Here is a 19,923-nt window from a genome sequence, read left to right as displayed (position 1 = left end):
ACGGGGCACGGCGGGGAAGGCTCAGGAGAGCCACCGGCGCCGCCAAACACCGAGCTACCCGCTCTCGTCGGCTAGGAGGGGGCCACTATCCCGGCGTCCTCTGCGCCGACCTTCCGGGCTGGAGCCCCTCTGGCCGGCGGCCCGCGTCTCTATGGTGCCGGCCGCGGGGGGGAGGGGCGGAGGGGCGGGGCCGCCGCGCGCGCCGCGGGCTCCAGCCGGGAGAGCCGGACGTGGGCGCGGCTGAGCTCGGCGAGCGGCCGGGCGGCGGGGGGCGAGTGGACGCCCCGGAGCTGCGCCCCGAGGTGGGAAGCCGGGCTCCAGGTCCCAGTGGGGAGGGCGTGCGGGGGCGGCGAGCGCGCGGGCCGCGAGAGCCAGCGGGGTGTGCTCGGGGGGCGGTCCCGGGACGTGCGCGGAGCCCCGGAGATTCCCCGGGCTGCCGGTGGGCTCCTGGGCTCGGCGCCTGCGGCTTCTCCCTGGCCCGGCCCCGGGCGGCGAGGGGCGCGCCCCTGGCCCCTGCCGCCTTGCCCCGGCGCCCCGGACCCCGCGGGCGGGAGTGCGCGCAGGTGCGCCGGGTCCCTACGCTGCTGGCGAGGGCTTGGTTCCTAACGCGAGGCCCGCCCGCCCGGCCGGCGTGTTTGCTCCGCATCACACCAGCCTTAGGAAGGGATGATTCGGGGAATTTGCTGAGCCCCCATAGATGTTTAAATTCGGAACTGCATGTTTTATTCCTAGTGGTGTAGGAACTAAACATCTCCTATTCAGACCATATAAAGTTTGCGTGAAAGTGAGCAGGGTTTGTGCTTCTCTCCTTGGCACATTAGCCGCATTAAGATCTAGCATCAAAAAAAAAAAAAAAAGATCTAGCATCTGCTTTAGGTATTCTAGCATTAAAAAATTAAATAGATTAGGGGCACCTGGCTGGCTCAGGCGGTGGAGTCTGTTCCAGCCTCAGCCCCATCTTCGGTGTTGAGATTACTTTTAAAAATTGAAATCAAACTTCCTACCTGCTTGAGAAACCGCCTCTTTGGAGATTAAATGTATTTGAAACAGTAAAAAAAAAAAAAAAAAAAAAAAAAATTTAATTAAAAAAATTAAACATATTAACTTTCACAGCACTGACATCGAAGAAGACTTGTTTGTAAAGCAGGACGGAAGGTAGTTACCAGGTTATGGGCTGCTTTTACCTCAGGTCTTTGTAAATAGTTGTGTGAAGGGAGAGTGAAGCAGATGCTATTTAGGTTGAGAATTTGTTCGTTGTTTTGGCAGAAAGATTTGTCTAAGATTAGTAACAAACTGCACAGTAGTGTGTAATTAAAGTAACTGGCTAATTATGTTTGTGGAATTAAGGAAAGCAAAGGTTACTGCTATGTGTACTTTAAAGATCCCATAGTTGATGGCATTTTACTGTAATGGGATGGGGTGTGACAATTTGGCCATCGTAGAAAGTGGCTGCGAGTCATAAGGACATGTTATGGGCCTTAGGAGATGAGAAGTCATCCTCCAGATATTTTTAGTTCGTAGGCTGAGAGATGCTTACCTGCTTACCCTTTGTACTCCTACAATGAAACATTTATTATTAAATGCCTTCACATTAGATTTTATGCATGGCAAGCTTAAAAGAAAATTGTAATTACTATTAAGGAAACTGCCCAACAAAAGTAAGCATGTAGAATAAAGTTATTTTACAGTTTTTGAGGTTCCAGAGTCCATTCTATTTGTAAGGGAGGGGTAGGAAGTGGAAAAAGGAAGAAAAAGGTATGAAGAAAAACGGGTACACTTGGACGTCCTCATCAGAGACAATAAATAAAAGGCAGTATACTTAGTAAAGTTCTTTCTCAAAAAGTGTTTTTTTTTTCTTATCCTCATACTCAGAGTCTAAGCCAGTGATGTTAAATATCAGCACTAATACAGTTGGAGTGGAATAGATGCCAGAATTGTGTTTCTGGGACCATAATTACACCATTGTAAAAATGGAAATAGTGTTGTGTTAGATATGTATTACTATATGACAAATTACCCCGAAACTTAGAGGCTTAAAACACTTAACAAGTATTATCTTCCTATGTCTGTGGGCCTAGGACTTTGGAAGAGGCTTAGCTGAGTGATTCTGGCTCAGAGGCCCATGCCAATGCGGGCATTTAAAAACTTGGGGGATCCCTGGGTGGCGCAGCGGTTTAGCGCCTGCCTTTGGCCCAGGGCGTGATCCCGGGGACCCGGGATCGAATCCCACGTCGGGCTCCCAGTGCATGGAGCCTGCTTCTCCCTCTGCCTGTGTCTCTGCCTCTCTCTCTCTCTGTGTGTGACTATCATAAAAAAAAAAAAAAAACTTGATGGGTGCTGAGGGATCTACTTCCACATTCACTCATTAGCTTTTTGCTCCCCTCTTATCCAGCAAGCTGTTTTATACCTCTCACTTATAAAGTGCATTTTGTGCTATCCCATTATGTGTATTTGTTCCTATTCATAAACCATAATATAGTTGAACAATAAGGTTTTCTTTTTCAGGTCACTAAATTTGGATCATCATTTAAGTACTTGAAGTGATCTTTTGATGTTTCACTTTGCTTGTAACACGTCATTAGCCACCCCATCTTTTTAGAATCTGAACTTATGTAAAACACAAGGTTAGTAACATTTAAATATATTTTGGGGTGATAAAAATTGTTTCAAGAGTAAAAGAGGATGGATGTAATGCAGTGGTTTTATAGTGGCATCATGCAGTTTGCAATTAAGTGAATTGCAATTAAGTGAATTAACCTTTTATTTTTGTTCCCTTTCTGGGATAAGATCTGAAAATGAGTTTGTAATAAATATAATGAGCATAGTTTGAGTGGCAGCAGAGCTTTTCTGTTGAGCTTCTATGTGTGTCCAGCCCACATTCTTACACTCTTCAACCTAAGTGGTCTTTCTTCTTTAGGCTGATTTGCACGCCACAGCTTACTGAAGGAGGGAGATATTGCTGCTTAGTGTAGCACCTCTCTGGCTTGGTCATTAATTGAAATTTATGTGTTCCAATTCCCCTCCAGCTAAGTGAATACTAGCATCTGTCCTTGGTTCAAAGGGATATTTCATATACTTTAAAATTATATGCACTGAACCTTTAAACATGTTAACTTCTTTATCCATGTCAGTGTCAAGAGTTTATTTTGTAAAGTAGAAACAAATGATTGAAAATCCTGAGGTTTATAGAAGGGATTTATGACCCTGGGGATATCTTTTGCATTTTTTTACATTTTGGTCATAACTCCTGCTTGAAAGTGTGTGGAATCCTAGAAGAGTCCGTAGACTTTAACCCAGTCTTAGTGATTTTCAGAACAATTTCATTATTGCAAATGACCGAGAATTTGAGGATTGTTGTAGATCCCATTATCATTAACAGAACAGTCCTATGCAAAGCAAGTCTTCCTCACAATATGAAAGAATTAAAGGAATCTATATAACTTTATTTCACCTGGAAATATAGAAATCTTTTGTACAGACTTTGGGTCAACTAATACATAAATGTGAATAAATTATTTTTATGTTATTAATTTGACTTGCAGAGTTTTATTAATGTTTATTGATGTAAATTCTAATATTTTTATTAGTACATATTTATAAAGTTTTAAGTATGTTTCTACTTTTCAAAAATTATGCTTTTAAAAGACTAGCATCATGGTCTGAGCTGTTTAATGCTTCTGACTAACTTCAGAGTAGCTTTATTTGTCTCATGGCCATAATAGTAAGACATTGAAAATGTTTAGGGAATTCTGGGGGGCTGGGTGATAAGTTGGTTAAGCATCCAACTCTTGATTTTGGCTCAGGTCATAATCTCAGGGTTATGAGATCAGCCCTGTGTGTAGCCCCATGTCGGGCTCCACATTGAGCATGGATGGAGTCTGCTTAAGATTTTCTTTCTCCCTCTCCATCTGCTGCCCTCACCCCTGCCTGCATGCTCGCTCTCGCTCTCTCTCTCTCTCTCTCTAAAAAACAACAAAAAGAAAAGAAAATGTTTAGGGAATCAAAAAAAGGGGAAGAAAGTACTGATCATATTTAAGCCCATGAGTGAAATGCAAGCCAAGTGAACAGTTTCCTATATTTTTAAATATGCAGCGTATGTATGTATTTTTAACCAAAATTAAAATTTTACATATTTTATAGGCTACATTTAAAATTTTAATATGTTGAGCATCTTTTCATGTCAATAAAGATGAGAATAGTTTTTGTTTGTTTGTTTGTTTTAATGGCTCCATAGTTGTGTGGCATTTATTTCACTGGTCTTATATTTGGGACATAGAGTTTCTAATTTTTCCTTATAAACAATGCTAATGCTGAATATCCATATGTAATTCTTTGTATTTAAATCTACTTATTTTCTTTGGATAAATTCCTATAATTGAAAATGCAGAGTCAAAAATATTTGCTCATTTTTGGGGCACCTGAGTGACTCAGTTAAGCATCTGCATTCGGCTCACATCATGATCTCAGGGTCCTAGAGTTGAGCCCCATGTAGGCCTCCCTGCTCAATGGGGAGTCTGCTTCTCCATCTCCCTTTATCCCTCTCCCTGCTTGTGTGCTCTCTCTAAAATAAAAACCTTTTTAAAAATATTTGTTCATTTTTAAAGGATTTTTGATTCATATTATCAAATTATCCACTAGAAAATTATACCAATTTATAATCCTGCTAATACACAACGTGAAGGGTCATTTCCCTACCACTACTAACAGCATTAGCAATCTTTTATCAATTTACATTGAAATCTCATTGTTTTAATTTAAATTCAATTGATTGCTAATAAAATTGAAACCTTCTGTAATTTTTTTTATCATTTGTATTTCTTCCCTTTCCAGACTGCCTTTTCGTAGACATTGCCCACTTTATTATTGGGATACTTACTTTTCCTTCTTAATTTTAAGAGCCCTTAATAAAGTAAAATTTGAATCTTTCCCCATCATAAAGGTTCTAAATTTCCTCCATTTGTCTTTAACTTTGCCATGTATAAGTTTTACATTCTTAGGCAATCATGTGTTTCAACATTTTATTTATTTGTATGTTTGTATGTTTGTTTTAAAGATTTTATTTATTTACTCATGAGAGACAGAGAGGCAGAGGGAGAAGCAGGCTCCACGCAGGGAGCACCCCCCCACACACACTCAGGCTGCCCTGTTTCAACATTTAAAAAATAATTTTGAACTCTTCTCTAAAAGTCAAGCTAGCTGAACTGTGTAGAAGTCAGTTTACAAATTCATGTAAATATCCCAAATTTGATAACCAAACTGATTACAAAAGCTGTTTAATCAAAGAAGTTTTCCAGGCGGCTAGTCAATGAAACTGATTCCCTTTCTTAATTTAACCAGGGAAACATCCTATTATATTGTAAAACTCTAGTCTATGTAAATGTGACGTTTTAAAACCTAGAGTTGTTTGATTAAACAGCTTTACCATATTAAACTATGCATTGCACAGATTGAAAGCAGATGACCCAATTTCAGGTTTCATCTGATGATTGACTCTCTCCAGTATTACTTGGCAATTAAAACCTAACTGACTGCTAGTGTGGACTCCTCACTTCCTATTCAGCATAGTATATTTGTGAGCATGCTGTTCTAATGCAAGTGGAAGAAACAAAGAGCCCACTTTCTACAATATAGGCTGAAAAGGCCAAATTCTATCTTTTCCAACCTCCCTTGCAGCTAGTCATGTGATATAAGCCCAGCCAATCAGACACATACCCTGCCCCACTCCAAAATTTGTATTGGGATCAAATAAATGTACTGCCAAGAGTCTTCCATGGTGGCAACAGATAGTGCAGCTGTGGCACAAAGCCAGTGGTAATATCTAGTGACAAGTGTTAGGCAGTATAAGGTGGGCTCAGTAGTAGGGAGGTCTTCACCAGACCAGTTTGGTGTCATTTTCACTGAGGAGCTTGAGGCATAACTTTGAGGCCTCATTTTTGCAACCTGGCAAATCTGTGATTTCCCAATACCCTTTTAATAAATTCTTTTTTTGCATTTACTGCCAAACTGTTTTCTTTTCCATGCATTTAAGAACCCTAACTGATATAGGATCTGAGTTTAATAATAATTGTTCCTCCACCAATTTAGAGTTATATACATATTCCCCATTCACACACTTAATCGATTTCTGGACTTTGCATTCACTTTTCAGTACTCATATTACTCTGCTTTTCTTTCTCTTTTTTAAAAGATTTTATTTGAGAGAGAGCACAGAGGGAGAGGAAGAGGGAGAAGCAGACTCTCTGCCAAGGAGGAGCCCGATGTGGGGCTTGATCCTAGGACCCTGAAATCATGACCTGAGCCAGGGAGCATACACCCAAAAAAGTGAGCCACTCAGGCACCCATTAGTCCACTTTTTCAAGTTTATGGCATTTACTCTTTTAAGCGAAATTTAGAAATGTTTTGTGGGGTGCCTACAAGAAAATCCCTTCATGATTTTAATTAGAATGATACTAAATTTATAGGTTCCATTTGAGAAGAATAATGCCATCAGTGTTTTCTTCTCACTCAATAAAATGCTCTGACTCTTGTATTAGTTAAGCTCCCTTAAAGAAGCAGAACTACTTTGCCTCCTGAAGAATGCAAGATTTATGCAGGGGCTAGACCTGTAATTGTGGGGGCTGGCAAAGCAGTCTGGTCAGACTCCTGCCTCTGAGTCTGTTGTTAAGCCTGAAGTGGTTACAGATCAACTAGACAGACATTGAAGAAGGAAATGTGGATGTGGAGGAGAGCAAGGACAGAATGGAATCTGCACTGGCTTCTCATCAACTCCAGTTTTGATGCTGTGGGTGATCAGCAGGAGAGGCTAGCACTCTTGACGCTGGGGTTGCACATGCAGACCTGGCATTTGGAGAAGCCGAAGGAGCTGCAGGCCAGCCCGTTTGCCCATGCCAACAAGGAGAGCTAACAGATCATGGGCAGGCTCTACAGTGTGTCTGGCACTGGACTTGCAAGTGTGGCTCGCTGCCAAATGTGCCTGCTGCTTCACTTCTGCTTCCCTGGTCTCACGCACGGTGCCTCCTACAGTCATCACTATGATGCAAGGAAGAACTATATAAGAACTTCACAAGGAAGGGAATTCTGAAAAATGTGCTTCCAGCTAAGCTGAATCAATGTAGTATGAAGCCACCAGAGCTCTAAAGAACTGATTGATCTTTTGTGTTCTTTAATACAACTTTGTTGTTTTCTTCATAAATATTTCCTGTTTAGATTATTCCTTGGTGTTTGGGTTTTTATTGCTGTTGTGAAAATTCTTTTTCCCATTTTTTTCTTATGATGATTGCTTGTATATTATAAAGATTAGTATTTATCTTGAATTAGCCACCATTTGCAACTTAAATTCTTTTTTAAAAAGGTTTTATTTATTCATTTGAGACAGTGAGAGAGAGCGATCACAGCGGGGAGAGGCTGAGAGAGGGAGAAGCAGACTCCCCACTGGGCAGAGAGCCTGACTGCGGGCTGGATCCCAAGGGCCCTGAGATCACAACTGAAGCTGAAAGATGCTTAACCATCTGAGTCACTCAGGCACCCTGTGCAATTTAAATTCTAATGCTTTTCAGTGGATTCTCTTTAATAGGCTGTGGGTTTACTTGCAAACTGATGCAATTACCTTTTTCTTCCTGGTGAAGTAATGATACATTTTCTTTCCCCACTCCCTCCCTGCCCCTCCTTTCCCTCATTACTTAGAGTGAAACTGCCAGAACAATATTCTAATAGCTATACTGTTTCTAACTTTTAAGGTAATGTTTCTTGGTTTTCATCATTTTTGTTTCTGATAAACTAGTGTTTCTCACAATGTTTAGTGAATATAAGAATTACCTGGTATTCATACTTGCTAAAAATGCAGATCCCAGGAATGGATGTTACATTTTACTAAATGCCATTGAAGTATTTAATTTGCAATACCTTCTGGATAACAGATACAGTGAATGAAGATTTTTCATGACTTCATTCAACACTTATTAAGCACTTAGTATGTGTGAAAGGTATAATAATAAACAAAGTAGAGTCCTTGCTCTCTGAACTTTTGTTTTCCTTCCTGAAATGTGCACAGAGCGTAGATACTTCAAAACAAGTCTCCTGGCTCTAAAGGTATTACTTGCACCATCATTTAAGCTTAGTTTCTTTGAGCTAACTAGGCCACTCTATTTTTTTTTTTTTTTTAACAATTTAGAAATGAATTGTATTGCAATGTGGTCAGAGAATTCGGCCTGAACATTTCCAGTTTTTAGATTTTGTGGACGTTTTTCTTATGGATGAGCAAATGGGTAGTTAACTTTTGTAAATGTTTCATGGACATTTAGAAAGAATGTGTTTTCCATGTAAAATACGTAATTTTAGACCATATGAAATCAAATTTATATTATTCAGATTATCTACACCTATTTTTGGCTTCTTGATTTAATTTGCATGTCTTACTGTTTTGCTGTTTGTCACGTATGCATCTTCTTTTTTTTTTAAGATTTTATTTATTTTTAGAGAGCACAGGAGTACGAGAGAGAGAGCAAGAGAGCGAGCATGGGGGGTGGGAAGGCACTGAGGGAGAGGAGAAAGATTTGCAAGCAGACTCCACTCTGAGTATGGAGCCTGACTTTGGGCTCGATCCTACGACCCTGGGATCATGACCTGAGCTGAAATCAAGAGTCGGACGCTTAACCAGCTGAGCCACTGGTGCCCTATAAGCATTTTCTCATATAACTTTACTATGAATTGAATATTTTATCCCTTTTAGCCCCACTGAGTCCTTTGCCATGAATCTATATTTGATATTAGTATTACCATGACTGCTTTATTTGGCTTGTATATTTTCTTATTTCTTTATTTTATATATTGCTGAAACTGTTTGAAATATTTTCTTATGAATAATAATTTGGATGTTTCCTTTTGTCCCAATCTATTTCTTTATAGATAAATTTGATACATCCACATTTATTGTGGTATTTGTGTTTGATGATTGGTCTCCTTTACTCTTTAGGGTGTCAGAGTGACAGTAAAGTTCTCTTTTTTTCCCCCCATTTTCTGTTTTGCTGTACTGATCAAGATTTCTTTATTCCTCTTCTCTCTCCCTAGAGATTTAGAAGTCCTGTTCTTCCATTCTTTTTCCCCCAGAAATCATATATAGCTATTATAAATTCTTTTTTTCTCTTAAAGATTTTTTGAGGGGCACCTAGGTGGCTCAGTGGTTGGGAATCTGCCTTTGGCTCAGGTTGTGATCCCCGGGTCCTGGGATTTAGTCCTCCATTGGGTTCCCCTCAGGAAACTGCCTCTCCCTCTGCCTCTCTCTCTCTGTGTCTCTCATGAATAAATAAATAAAATCTTTTTAAAAAAGTATTTTTTATTCATGAGAGACACAGAGAAAGAGAGAGAGAGAGGCAGGGACACAGGCAGAGGGAGAAGTAGGCTCCTCGCAGGGAGCCCGATGCAGGACTCAGTCCTGAATCCCAGGATCACGCCCTGAGCCAAAGGCAGACACTCAACTGCTGAGCCACCCAGGGACCTCCCCCCCTCCCCCAAAAAAAAGAGAGGTTTTTTAAAAGATTTTACTTATTTATTTGAAAGAGAGCAGAGCAGGGGGAGGGGCAGAGGAGAGGGAGAAGCAGACTCCTGGCTGAGCAGGGAGCCAGATGCCCAGGACCCTGTGATCATGATCTGAGCTGAAGGCAGATGCTTAACTGACTGAACCACCCTGGCACCTCGCTATTATAATTTCTAAGACAAAACATTGAAATTCATGATTGTTACAGAGGTGCCATAATAGAGTTCATGTGGAATCCTACGGTCATGATCCTTTTTCTCTCAGAGCTTTATAAATGTTGCTTCACAATATTTTGGATTTATTATTGACATAAATTACATTCTCCTTTTGCAGATAATTTTTTTTTGGTGGGGGACAGGATTTGGAAACTCTAAGGGAATTTATCTTTTTTTTTTCTTTCAGTGTTCAACTCTCATTTTTTTTCCCATCAAGCTTTTGGAAAATGTTCTTACTTACTGTGTTTTTTGAAGCATTCATTTTACTGTGCATGGTTCCTGTTGAGCTTTTATTTGGGCAATCAGGCTTTTCATCTCCATATCCTCTTGTTTTTTAGAGTGCTCCTTTTGCATGAAAGCCTGCTGTTATTGACAACATAGTATATTTTCCTAACTTTTTAACATCTTTGTTGGGGCATAACTGACACATAATAAGCTGTGCATATTTAAAATGTATATTTTGATACATTTTGATGTATATATGAAACTATAAACCATGAAACTATCACCACAATCAAGATAATGAACACATCTGTTCTGGCAGTTTACTTATGCTCCTTTTTTAATCCCTCTGGCCTCTCCTATCCCAGTCTGCTCTCTGTCACGTAAATTGGTTTCCATTTTTTAGAATTTTATATAAATGGAATCATGTTAAATATTCTTTTAAAAACATTTATAAATGAAAATTTCAAACATGTAGGAAACTAGAAGACAATATAATGAACAATAGTATATCCATTACCTATACTGAACAATTATAACATTTCTCATGCTTGCTTCATTTATTTACTTTTTAAAAATTAAGACTTTTCTTTTTTATAGCAGTTTTAGGTTTACAGAAAAATTGAGCAGACAGTACAGAGTATTCCCATATGTTACTTCTTCCTCTACACACATTCCTTCCTTTTACTAATATTTTGCATTAGTGTGGTACACTTGTCACAATTAATAAAACAACATTGGTATATTGAAGTCCACAGTTTACATTAGGGTTCATTCTTTGTGTTGTATAGTTCCATGGGTTTTGACTATGTACTCTCTTTTCTTTTTGGTTTGCCTTATTTCACTATTATTTTGAGGTTCGTCAATTTTTTTTAGGTATCACTTTTTTGTTTCTTTTTATTCTATATTTTGTTTATCCAGTTGAGTTGTTTCCGGGTCAAAGCTAATGTAGATAAAGTTGCTATTAACAATCATGTACAAGTCTTCGTGTAGATGTAAGCTCACATTTACTCAGGTAAATACCTAGAAGTAGAATGACTGAATCTATGATGTAAGTATATTTAACTTTATGAGAAACTGAAAAGTGGTTTATCATTTTACATTTCCACCAGTAATGTATGAGAGTTCTGGTTGCTCCACATCTTTTGTACATTTGAGAAAAGTCTTTAATTTTAGGCATTCTAATAGGTATGTCTTGTATCTCATTGTGGTTTTAATGTGCATTTCCCTAATGATTAATGATGATGAGCATATTTCATGTGCTTATTGATCACCTGTATATCCTCTTTGTAAAGTATCTTTTCAGACCTTTTGCCCATTTTTGTATTAGTTTTATTTCTCTTTTTTAAGAATTCTTTGTTCTGAATATAAATCCTTGATCAAATATGAGATATGCAAATATTTTTTACCAGTCTGTGGCTTATCTTTTCATTCTTTTAACATTGTCTTTCAAAGAACAGTAATTCTTAATTTTGATGAAGTTCAATTTATCAGTTTTTACAAAACAGATCGACCTTTTTGATGTTGCTTCTAAGAACTCTTTGCATAACCCAAGGACACAAAAATATTGTTCTCTTCCAGAATTTTTGTAGTTTTATGTCTATTTTATTTTTTTTAAGATTTTATTTATTTATTCATGAGAGACACAGAGAGAGAGGCAGAGACACAGGCAGAGGGAGAAGCAGGCTCCATGCAGGGAGCCTGATGTGGGACTCTATCCCAGGTCTCCAGGATCAGGCCCCGGGTTGAAAGTGGCGCTAAACTGCTGAGCCACCCGGGCTGCCCCTATTTTATGTTTTAAGTCTGATCATTTTGACTTAAATTTTGTATATGGAGTCAAATATGGATAGAAGTTCATTATTTTTGCAGTCGATGCGGTTGTTCTAGCACCGTTTGGTGAAAGGACTATCTTTTCTCTATTTACTTGCTTTTGCATGTTTGTCAAAAATCAATTGACAGTGTATACATGGATCTGTTTCTTTTTTTAATTTATTTTTTCTCTTCTTTTCTTTTGTTTAAGTAGACTCCACACTGAGTGTGGGGTCCAACATGCGTCTTGAACTCACAAACCTGAGCTCAAGACCTGAGCTAAGTCGTATCTGGGTGGCTCAGTGGTTGAGCATCTGCCTTTGGCTGAGGTCCTGATTCTTGGGTCCTGGGATCAAGTCCTGCATCAGGCTCCCTGTAGGGAGTCCACTTCTCCCTCTGCATCTCTGCCTCTTTCTGTATGTCTCTCATGAATAAATAAATAAAATATTTAAAAATAAAATACCTGAGCTGAGATCAAGAGTCAGGTGCTCAACTGACTGAGCCCCCCAGACATCTGTGTGGATCTATTTCTGATCCCACTTTTTTTCTGTTTCATTGCTCTGTTTGTCTATCTTTATACCAATACCACACTGTCTTAATTACTGTAGCTTTGTAAGACTTGAAGTCAGATAGTGTGTTAAGTCCTTCAGCTTAGCTCATCTTTTTCCAAATTATTTTCCCATTCTGGATCTTTTGTGTTTCCCTGTAAATTTTAGAATATATATGATGAGCTATGAATAGTTTTTATTACAGAATAGAAGTTGAATCATTAATACATCATTTAGTTATTCTTTAGTCTCAGAATTAAAATAATACAAATCAAAAACTTCAGGTATCACATAATATTGATAACTGTAACTGAATAACTGATTTAGTATTCTATGCCAGGTAAGCACTCAGCACAGAATTATGATTGCCATTTTCATATCAGTTAAAGTTCTATGATTAGAGGCAACAGAAAAAAAAAAGGATTTATTGGAAGAATGTGGGGGTAGCTCATAGAAGTAAAGGGTAAGCTGCTTGAACTAGGGCAGCTCTGAGAAACTTAAAGATTGGACCTGAGTTGTGGATGTCTTTATGGTTCTTTTTTCTTTCTTTCTTTCTTTTTTTTTTATGGTTCTTTTTTCTTAGGCTGTTCCATGTAGTGGAGCCCAGGTCTGTAAGAAGGAAAGGAACTATCCCCTACCAGCTCCATTTAGGAAAGTTCTAGAAGGAAGTCTGATTGGCCTAGCCTGGGTCACCTTAATCACTAGGTTATTCACCCTAGTCTAATCACTACTGGAAAATGATGACTAATTAGTAATTACTAAGTAATTACTACTACTGATAAGAGAGGGAATTCTAATTGATCAGCACCAGAGTTTGGGTATTGTGATTAACAATTTTCCTAAAGGAAAGGAGATGCTGTTTTCAGAAGTATGGAAATAGTTGATGGATACAGAGACGCAATGGATGCCCACTACCATGTGGCACACACTGCTGAGAGAACTATTTGATGACTTCAGAGTAATAGATTACAGTTGGTAGGCTTTCATAAATTTGCCTGGATACATACTATCATGTAATCTGTTGTTCCTGTAATAAAGCTAACCTGTTCTCTTTGGGCTGCATGGCATATTGTACACAACATATAAGAAGTACAATTTTTTTATATTTATGATTTACTAAGAGAGTAGTCTTAACGTTCTCTCCACATGCACAAAAAGGTAACTGTCTGAGGTGACAGAGATTAACCTTATTTGGTAATCTGTTTGCAGTATGTCTATATGAAATCATCACAGTGTAAGCTTAAACTTAGAAAGTGTTATATATCAATTATATCTCAATGAAGTTGGGAAAAATAAAAAACTACTGACGACAGTTTAAAAAAAGATACCAATTTTTACAGCTAGGTTTTGTATTTATGAAATTATTGCTAATACTGTTTTGTTTAAATGTTATATGGCATTAATATTTTCCCCTGCTTTCTATTTTAGGGTGTCTGGAAATGTAAACAAGAATAAGTGGTTTGTTTCCTCATGGCTTTTAGTATATACTGATGTATTGTCTGTGATGGCATCTGAGGCTGAGAAGACCCATGCTTTACTCCAGTCTTGTAGCACTGAGTCTCTTATTTCTAGCCTTGGTCTGGGGATATTTTGCCTGGTAGCCGACAGACTTCTTCAGTTTTCAATAATTCAGCAAAATGACTGGCTTCGAGCTCTCTCAGATAACGCAGTACATTGTGTGATTGGCATGTGGTTGTGGGCGATTGTCATTGGAGTCAAGAAAACAACTGACTTTGGAGAAATCATTTTAGCTGGATTTTTAGCCTCTATTATTGATGTAGACCACTTTTTTCTAGCTGGATCTTTATCTTTAAAGGTAAGAAGCATATATGTTTATTTTTCTGGTCTTTAATTTTTCTTTACCACCATTATATTGAGCTAGAGATCATTTTAGAGCTAGCGAAGACTATCCTTATTTTAAAATAAGAAAGCCCATTCATCCAGTTTTTTCCATCGCTTAGTACTTCCCTTAGTACTTGCCCTGTCTATAATGTGTGGGGAGATTCGGGTTTAGGCAGTCTTCACTGCCCTCAACTCCCATGTTATTTAGAAATTATCTAATTGAAAAAAAAAAGAAAAGAAATTATCTAATTGAAAATTAAAACAGCTAAAATATTGCTAATCAAGTTATTTGGCATCACAAAATGCCAAAGATGCATACATCTTTAGCATCTATTAAAATAAGTAGACTTCATAAATGAAGGTGTAGAGTCCGTTTCCCTTCGGACATCTAGAGTATAACTGCTAATCACGTCAACTTCAGACGCTTGCTATCTTCCGAGGAGGGATTTCCTCAGGCTTTCTTGTCCCGCCCTGCTGTTGAGGAGCATGATACTGTGCGGAGACAAAGGTGGAATAACAATACAGGAATGTGATGTGTTCTGGCCAAGTGGAAAATAAAACAGCTGGGATCCCTGAGTGGCTCAGCGGTTTGGTGCCTGCTTTTGGCTCAGGGCGTGATCCTGGAGACCCAGGATGGAGTCCCACATCAGGCTCCCTGCATGGTCAGGCTCCCTGCATGGAGCCTGCTTCTCCCTCTGCCTGTGTCTCTGCCTCTCTTTCTCTCTGTGTCTCTCATGAATAAATAAATAAAATATTTTAAAAAAAGAAATAAAACAGCTAAAAATATGGAGGAGGGAGAAGGAAGAGGAATGTAGCAGAAACTCTTTGACTGATGATCAGTCTGTAGGTGGGAGCTAAAGACACTGGTTTAAGGATCCTGTGACTTTACACAGTGGCAAGGCACAATCTCTTTAAGGGACGCCTTTTATTTTAATGTGAGAAGGTTATGCCTTCTAATTTTTTTATAGGTTCCTAATTTTCTTTTTTTTTACTTTTCCTTTTCCTCTTTACCACCCATTGTCCAAATGATTCCAGTCCCTTCCATTCTGCCATCTTCTCCCCCAGAACCAATGCCTTTTAAAGCTTTGAATCATGCACATATTTAAGTCCTTGCTTTGTAGCCAGTGCTCTGATCAACCAGGACCCTTTTCATTGTTTCTCTTTCCAGCGGTAATTGTAGATCCATCTTAGGTCCCCTCACCTTTCCTGGTTTATGGTGGGAGAGAAAGCAGACTGACGTGTGTATTTTAATACGTTAGGATTTGCGGCACTCTCTGACTTTTGTCTATGCTGAGTGGGGTTTGGTATAGTTTTATTTTCCCTGTCTATAATGTGTGGGGAGATTCGGGTTTAGGCAGTCTTCACTGCCCTCAACTCCCATGTTATTTAGAAATTATCTAATTGAAAATTAGCCTTTAGAGTATGTGAGAACAAAACCTTCCTTACTCAAGAGGCGCCTGGGTGGCTCAGTTGGTTAAGCGTCTGCCTTTGGCTCAGGTCGTGATCCCTGGGTCCTGGAATCAAGCCCCGCATTGGGCTCCCTGCTCTGGGGGGAGCCTGCTTCTCTCTCCCTCTGCCTACTTCTGCCCCTGCTTGCTTGTTCACTCTCTGTCAAATAAATAAAATTTAAAAAACAAAAACAAAACAAAACAAAAAACTTCCTTACTCAAGAATCAGTCAGGGGTTAACTCTTAAATTTTTATTTGTTTAGTTAGTGAATACATTTTTTGTAATGGTTTAAAATTTTTACTGGAGTTTAACCCAACTTTATAATACTTATTTAAAATAATATCTTTCTGGGACCCCTGGGTGGGTCAATGGTTTAGCACCTGCCTTCCGCCCAGGGCGTGATCCTGGAGTCCTGGGATCGAGTCCCACATTAGGCCCCCTGCATGAAGCCTACTTCTCCCTCTGCCTGTGTCTCTGCCTCTGTGTGTGTGTCTCTCATGAATAAATAAATACAATCTTTTAAAAATAATATCTTAAAAAAAATAAAATAAAATAAAAATAATATCTTCCTAAATGTTAAGTACATTTTGAAAATACTCAAGGCTAATATGAAGTGTTGATAACAAAAATATTTCCCTTTTGTGCCTTTATTAGAAGGATATTTTATTTGGTTGTAGATTTTTTTTTCAATGCTTAGAGGCCCAGATAATTCTCTAAAACTCCAAATTTACATAAACCATACATTTGGGATATAAATTACATTTGTATTTTTACTTTTCTAAGCAAATACCAGGAAACTTTAAAAAATTAATTGCTATGTTCTCGAGATCTTGATTTAATTGTTAATGCAAAGAATGTCCTACTAATACTTATATCTTATTTGCTTTCTATGAAATGGATGTAATACATGTATCTAGAGGTGACATAGAAAATGTTTCCATTGTATATTTCTTTTTCTTTTTTAGATTTTATTTATTTATTCATAGAGATACACAGAGAGAGAGAAGCAGAGACAGGCAGAAGGAGAAGCAGGCTCCATGCAGGGAGCCTGACCTGGGACTCCACGCCCTGGACTGAAGGCGGAGCTAATCCATTGTATTTCTAATAGACTCCTAGAAAATATTTTAGAATATTAAGAAGCATCTACAAATGTAGTTTGCCAGGGATCCCTGGGTGGCTCAGCAATTTTCCACCTGCCTTCGGCCCAGGGCATAATCCTGGAGTCCCGGGATCAAGTCCCGCATGGGGCTCCCTGCACGGAGCCTGCTTCTCCCTCTGCCTGTGTCTCTGCCTCCCTCTCTCTCTGTGCCTGTCATGAATAAATAAATAAAATATTCTTTTTAAAAATGTTGTTTGCCAAGAAGGAAATGATACTAGCTACTGCTTTCCCCGGCAGGCTGCTTTGACTCTTCCACGAAGACCTTTTCTTCACTGCTCTACTGTGATACCAGTTGTGGCCCTGACCCTGAAGTTTACTATGCACCTTTTCAAGCTCAAAGACTCATGGTGCTTTCTTCCCTGGATGCTGTTTATATCCTGGACCTCACATCATATCCGAGATGGAATTCGTCATGGCTTGTGGATATGCCCATTTGGAAAAACTTCTCCGCTGCCATTCTGGCTTTATGTCATAATCACCTCCTCTTTACCTCACATCTGTTCATTCATTATGTATTTAACAGGGACCAGACAAATGATGTCTTCAAAACATGGAATTCATATTGATGTTTGAGGTAATTGTATGCCAGTCTTAGAGAAGCAAATGGTTCAGACAGTGATAATTAAGGGTAGCTGACACTATCAAATGAATTTTCAACAACATGTTATATTATTATAATTCCTGAATCCTCTTGCTCAGGAGGCATGTACACTTCTTTCTAAAAGATTTTACTTATTTATTTGACAGAGCCAGAGAGCACATACAGGGAGAATAGCAGGGGGAGAGGGAGAAGCAGGCTCCCCACTGAGTAGGGAGCCTGATGCAGGGCTCAATCCCAGGACCCTGGGATCAGGACCTGAGCTGAAGGCAGACGTTTAACTGACAGAGCCACCCAGGAGCCCCAGCATGTACACTTAAAAAATCATATCTTGTCATAATTCTCTCTTCTCTAACACTGTAGTACAATATTAGAGTTTCATTTATTCCATGATACATTTTTTTGATGATGTTTCTTCTGTTTACCTGGCTTTACTAATAGTTTTAATAGATTGACATCCAGTTAAGTTTTCTGGAGGTATTTGTTTAAGGCAGGCCACTTCAGGAGGAAAACAGATCAAATCGTAGGGCAACTAGTTTGTAAAAAGTCAGCATTTGTATCAGCGTTTTCCTGAGATACCGAAATAGTGAAACAGCCAAAATAAATGAGATCATGAATAAGATGTATAGTGAACACTACCATTTCTTTATTTCATGTATGTTGATCCTGAATGAGGTTTGATCAGCCACGTACTTTAGTGAGTCGTGATTATTGGCAGAGTCTGTTTTGGTGCCCTTGTGAGAAATTATAATTTTCATAAAAGATACTAATTATAAAAGTTACTAACAGTAGATCTAGATTATTGTTTCAGGAATCACTTTAGGAAATAATTATTGTAATTTAATGGCTGTAGTAACATCCTACTCAAGTATTATTTTTTTAGTATCCTTGCCCAAAACTCTCATGTGTTAAGGTTTTAACTGTTCTGAAAAACATAACTAAATTTAGCAAAGTATTTGTTAAAAATTAACAAAATATTGATACTTGGCTTATAACCATGCAATTTGATTTGGCACTAAAAAAGACTTACCGGTAATGTTTCAAATGTAAACTCCTGAATGTGCCATTAAAGTTGTTTTAGTTGCTATCAATTTATTTGCTCACTTATTTTAAAATATTATATTGTTAAGTAATTTTAAAAATATCTGCCTGATACTGAGAGACGAAACATGTTTTTGAAAATGAAGGGGTTTTAGGAAATTTGCTTTTTCTTTGTTCTTTCAGGTTGATCTGTTAAAAATGATTGACCTTTATTAGAGAAGGAAAATTTAGTTGCTGTGAAATTTTACATTTTCATAGTTTAATGTTACTGTGTTATAAAAGTCAGTGCCCTGAAGACACTTGATTTCTTTTTTTTTAGGATCCTAGGTACCATTTGCTGTCTTGAGATTTTCTTACACATTTGTAATTTGTAATGCCAGTGATTGTGTGCCTTATTCTCTGAGAAATGCTGAAGCAATGCCTTATCCAAAGCATATTTTTCTTATTTATTAAGTTAAAAAAAAAGAGCTTGTAAATTGTTGTAAAAGTTCATGTTCTTTAGTTTTTCTTTTTGTTGTTAACCAATTGGCTGCAGTGTATTAGATTTTATAATCTGTTCTTTCGGGAGCAATGATTGTGTCAGTTTGGTTGGCATAATATTAAATAGGGGTAAATTTGAATAAGGTAGAGTTTTTTTTAAATCTATAATTTCAGAAATCCATGGGAATAAAACATATATCTTATATCACTTTTTCTGACTGAATTATAAAACTCTACTTTTTTTCTTTCTCAATATTAAAGGAATGCCATTAAAATATACAGCCTTATTTAATAATGTCACACTGGCATTTTGGGGGCTGTCCTAACTTTTTGTATTAGAATGGAAATTCACCTTGACCATGACTCCTTGCTTGGCTTGAACAATAACTGCAGATTTTAAGTGTGGGTTTATCTTTATTCCTGCTTCTCCCATCAGAAATGTTCCTTGTCCTCTACATGGTCTGTAACAGCTGTGGTTGTAACCTGTGGAAATATAACAGCCAACTTCCCATGCCACCTTTTTTTTTTATCTTGTCGAAAGAGTTTGTGTCAATACATTATATTGAAAATTGGATTATATCTTGTTTGCATGTATTTGTTTTATCCATCCACTAGATGTCCTCCATTCACTTAATGGAGGCTGGTCCACTGATGTGACCTTCCAGTCTACTGTTTTCTTGGGCCATGTTAGTTATGCTAGCCACTCAGAAGAACTTCCGCCATTTAACTGTTTTCTACTCACCCTTAAGCTTAGTTTCCTTTAAGTGGTGGGCTAAATTAAAACTCCCACGTATCCTCACCTCCTTTCTTCAGCTTAGGCAGCCACCATCACTACCTCCAAATCAGGTGGACACTCTCTGGCTCCTTTTTCTTTTGGCTAATGGAACAATTACTTCCCATTTTTTTAAAAAGATTTTGTTTTTTTATTCATGAGAGAGACACAAAGACAGGCAGAGACACAGGCAGAGGGAGAAGCAGGCTGCCTGCTGGGAGCTTGATGCAGGACTTGATCCCCGGATCCCAGGATC

The 19,923-nt window shown here is 38.4% G+C and overlaps 2 protein-coding genes across 4 annotated transcripts in view; both read left to right on the top strand.

Moving 5' to 3' along the window:
* Positions 1 to 7,210, top strand: part of C3H5orf34 (chromosome 3 C5orf34 homolog) — a 46,017-nt gene extending 38,807 nt beyond the window's left edge. For 2 of the 3 annotated variants that reach the window (XM_041750036.1, XM_041750038.1), the window contains exons 15-16: positions 2,506 to 2,624; positions 6,534 to 7,210. The gene's annotated coding sequence lies outside the window, so the exon portion shown is untranslated. Of the gene's footprint in view, positions 1 to 2,505; positions 2,625 to 6,461 lie in introns of all 3 variants that reach the window. The other variant, XM_041750037.1, reaches the window with a different exon arrangement.
* On the top strand, positions 212 to 19,098 carry TMEM267 (transmembrane protein 267). The gene is made up of 3 exons (XM_041750039.1): positions 212 to 302; positions 13,755 to 14,142; positions 17,014 to 19,098. The coding sequence occupies exons 2-3, from the start codon at positions 13,831 to 13,833 to the stop codon at positions 17,347 to 17,349; spliced, it is 648 nt and encodes a 215-aa protein (XP_041605973.1). The 5' UTR covers positions 212 to 302; positions 13,755 to 13,830; the 3' UTR covers positions 17,350 to 19,098.
* Positions 19,099 to 19,923: the final 825 nt, after the last annotated feature.

This window comes from Vulpes lagopus, chromosome 3, assembly GCF_018345385.1.
Source record: "Vulpes lagopus strain Blue_001 chromosome 3, ASM1834538v1, whole genome shotgun sequence".
Lineage (NCBI taxonomy): Eukaryota > Metazoa > Chordata > Mammalia > Carnivora > Canidae > Vulpes > Vulpes lagopus.
The sequence above is the reverse complement of the archived record's forward strand: the minus strand, read 5'-3'. Positions and strand labels throughout refer to the sequence as shown.